The sequence below is a fragment of the Penaeus chinensis genome, chromosome 19 (genome assembly GCF_019202785.1).
Source record: "Penaeus chinensis breed Huanghai No. 1 chromosome 19, ASM1920278v2, whole genome shotgun sequence".
Lineage (NCBI taxonomy): Eukaryota > Metazoa > Arthropoda > Malacostraca > Decapoda > Penaeidae > Penaeus > Penaeus chinensis.
This window is the reverse complement of record NC_061837.1, coordinates 22,913,454-22,915,953: the sequence shown is the minus strand read 5'-3', so window position 1 is coordinate 22,915,953 and position 2,500 is coordinate 22,913,454. Positions and strand designations below refer to the sequence as shown.

At 44.5% G+C, this 2,500-nt stretch overlaps 1 protein-coding gene across 1 annotated transcript in view; it reads right to left on the bottom strand.

The window, feature by feature from the left end:
* Nucleotides 1-2,003, bottom strand: part of LOC125034960 — a 2,307-nt gene extending 304 nt beyond the window's left edge. The window contains exons 1-4 of the mRNA XM_047627006.1: nucleotides 1,935-2,003; nucleotides 1,054-1,119; nucleotides 814-947; nucleotides 50-703 (exon numbers count right to left, since the gene is read on the bottom strand). Of these exons, the coding sequence (XP_047482962.1) occupies nucleotides 50-703; nucleotides 814-947; nucleotides 1,054-1,119; nucleotides 1,935-1,949 (869 nt within the window). The 5' untranslated portion in view covers nucleotides 1,950-2,003. The remainder of the gene's footprint in view (nucleotides 1-49; nucleotides 704-813; nucleotides 948-1,053; nucleotides 1,120-1,934) is intronic.
* Nucleotides 2,004-2,500: the final 497 nt, after the last annotated feature.

Below are 2,500 nucleotides of genomic sequence, written 5' to 3'. Positions count from 1 at the left end.
GTGGAGAAAGAGCCGCGATTCAGCGTCGTAGGAGAGAGGGAGACGCGACTGGGCCTTGGAACGGAGGAGAAGGAATGGCTGGGTCTCGAGAAGAGAAGTTTGGCCAGGCCCCGCGAAGGAGAAGGTTTGGTCAGGCCCCGCGAAGGAGGAGAAGGTTTGGTCAGGCACTGAGAATGAGGAGAAGGAATTTCCAGGCCTCGGGAAGGAAGAGAAGGAATTTCCAGGCGTCGAGAAGGAAGAAAAGGAATTTCCAGGCCTCGGGAAGGAAGAGAAGGAATTTCCAGGCGTCGAGAAGGAAGAGAAGGAATTTCCAGGCCTCGGGAAGGAAGAGAAGGAATTTCCAGGCCTCGAGAAGGAAGAGAAGGAATTTCCAGGCCTCGAGAAGGAAGAGAAGGGTTGGTCTCGTCCCAGATCAGAGGAGACAGAAACATGCGTGGGCGTCAGGGGAATCAAGGAGGTCTGACCGAAGGGGCTAGTTAGTGGGCCGGTAAATGAGACGTGGCTCGGAGGCGTGATCACGTTGCTGATGCCAGGATGAAGGGGATTGTGATGACCAACAACGCCGTGGGACAACGGGGGAACAAAGCCCACAGAATTCTCCCCACTCAGAGAATTGCTGTAGTAGTTTCCGACACCGGGTCCTGGCTCCTCGCTTACGTGAGCCTGGAATCCGGAGTCACCGTCCACGTAATACCTGACGACTCTGCAGGAAGGCATGTGGGTTAGCACTCGTATGAATTCCACCTGGTTAGAGATGCCTACGTATACCAGCAAATCCACATCATAATAAACGAAATTTGGCTTTAAACTTACTGGTAGAGGCCGTTCGGTTGGAGCCATCGGTATTCGCCGTCAGTCCTCCCCGTGCGAGACACAGTCTGCTTGTGTTCCTTCACGTCGCCTGTCTCCGGCGCTTCCACGCCGTATGAGAACTCATGTGGCATGGGCTGTGAGTTAAGAAAATGACTAGGTTATTATTTCGACACTGGTTTATGCATTATTTTTTGAAAACGTCAAGTGCTGTTTACCTTGATAGTGGATAAAGAGACATACCGGATGATGCTCGAAGATTTGCGAGGACGCGGTTGTGGCTGCAACAACGGCGCCAAGGACCAGAAGCTGAAAGGAGAGAAAAGGTTTTATGTTCTAGTGATTACGAGGCTTACAATGATTATATGCATCTGAATTATCGCTGATATCGATGAATGAATATTAGAAGAGGTCTCATTAAATTCACTGTGTACTCTTATAACCAATGGTGCAATTGGGAAGCAAGAGTCCTAATGCATTTTTATTGCAAACACAAAATCACCTACACACCATCCAAACAGTTCATGACATAGAGATAATCAACAACGCTAACATCTTTCCGTATGTTTCCCCTATGTTATTGATAATGGATGTTGTTAAAGAGTGTGTCAGTGGGAAAGGTTGTGCGTAAGGAAACTGCGTGCTGAGAATCTTGTTTGAGAAAAAAAAAATCGTAGGTAATATGAGATCAGAAACGAAAATGATTATCGGGAGATTAATCAATAAATCACATAGATCAGGTTCACTTGAAAATAATACATATGTACTTTATTCGTCATGTCTGGAAGTAGAACGAAACGGAACTAAATATCTTATTTTCTCCCTCGTGCGTTCATTTTAGAATTATCTGATTGGTTTCCGCCCATGAAACTGTTTTGCACTGTAAAATATTTTGCACCTATTTCCAAATTACTTATTCCTTCTTGTATCCGCCATTATCTTTATATAATATAGACAGAACACTCAGAGAAATAAGCTTAACCTTTCGAAAAAAAACAATCGCAAACACCAAGTACCATCGAGGAAAAGAGTACTAATGGCCGTTACACAGAATTATTCCCATCTGAGATCTGTCCATTGTAATACTCTTTCTCACGGATTTATATACATTTCCCTTCGCTCACCTGTCTGAAGACCATGGTTCAGAAGAGGCTGCGTGCGAGGAGGGAAGGGAAGCAGGAGATAACACGCCAGCTCCAAGTACCATTATATACAACAGGGTACCTTTCACAACATCACGACCTTAGCCAAAGAATGTACGGATGCCATAGATACCGCCTTCGTTTGAATCTGTGACGTATGTTTATTAGCTTTATTCATCCACGAAAGATGAATTAAAACAGTCCTAATCTAAAATGTAAACTGAGTACTTAGGATAGAAACGACTTAAAAATGGAGATCGGGGAATTGAAAAACCGCTGACTGGTTGCAAGAAGAAACAGACTGTTAACCTTATCAGTCTAAACTCCGCCCACTGTCTGCATATGGTACGCAGCCGTATGCAATAAGAGGACTTCCTTTATGAGCAATATGCAATTGATCTACGAACGTGACAGTATTGCTGATAATCCAGATCAGGCTACGGAATGCATTTTTACTAGCAATTTCAATTGATAATCTCTTTATTAACGGTTTTAGGATATCGTGCACTGTAGTTCTGATACGATGCGCGATTTGTTTTTGTTACCCG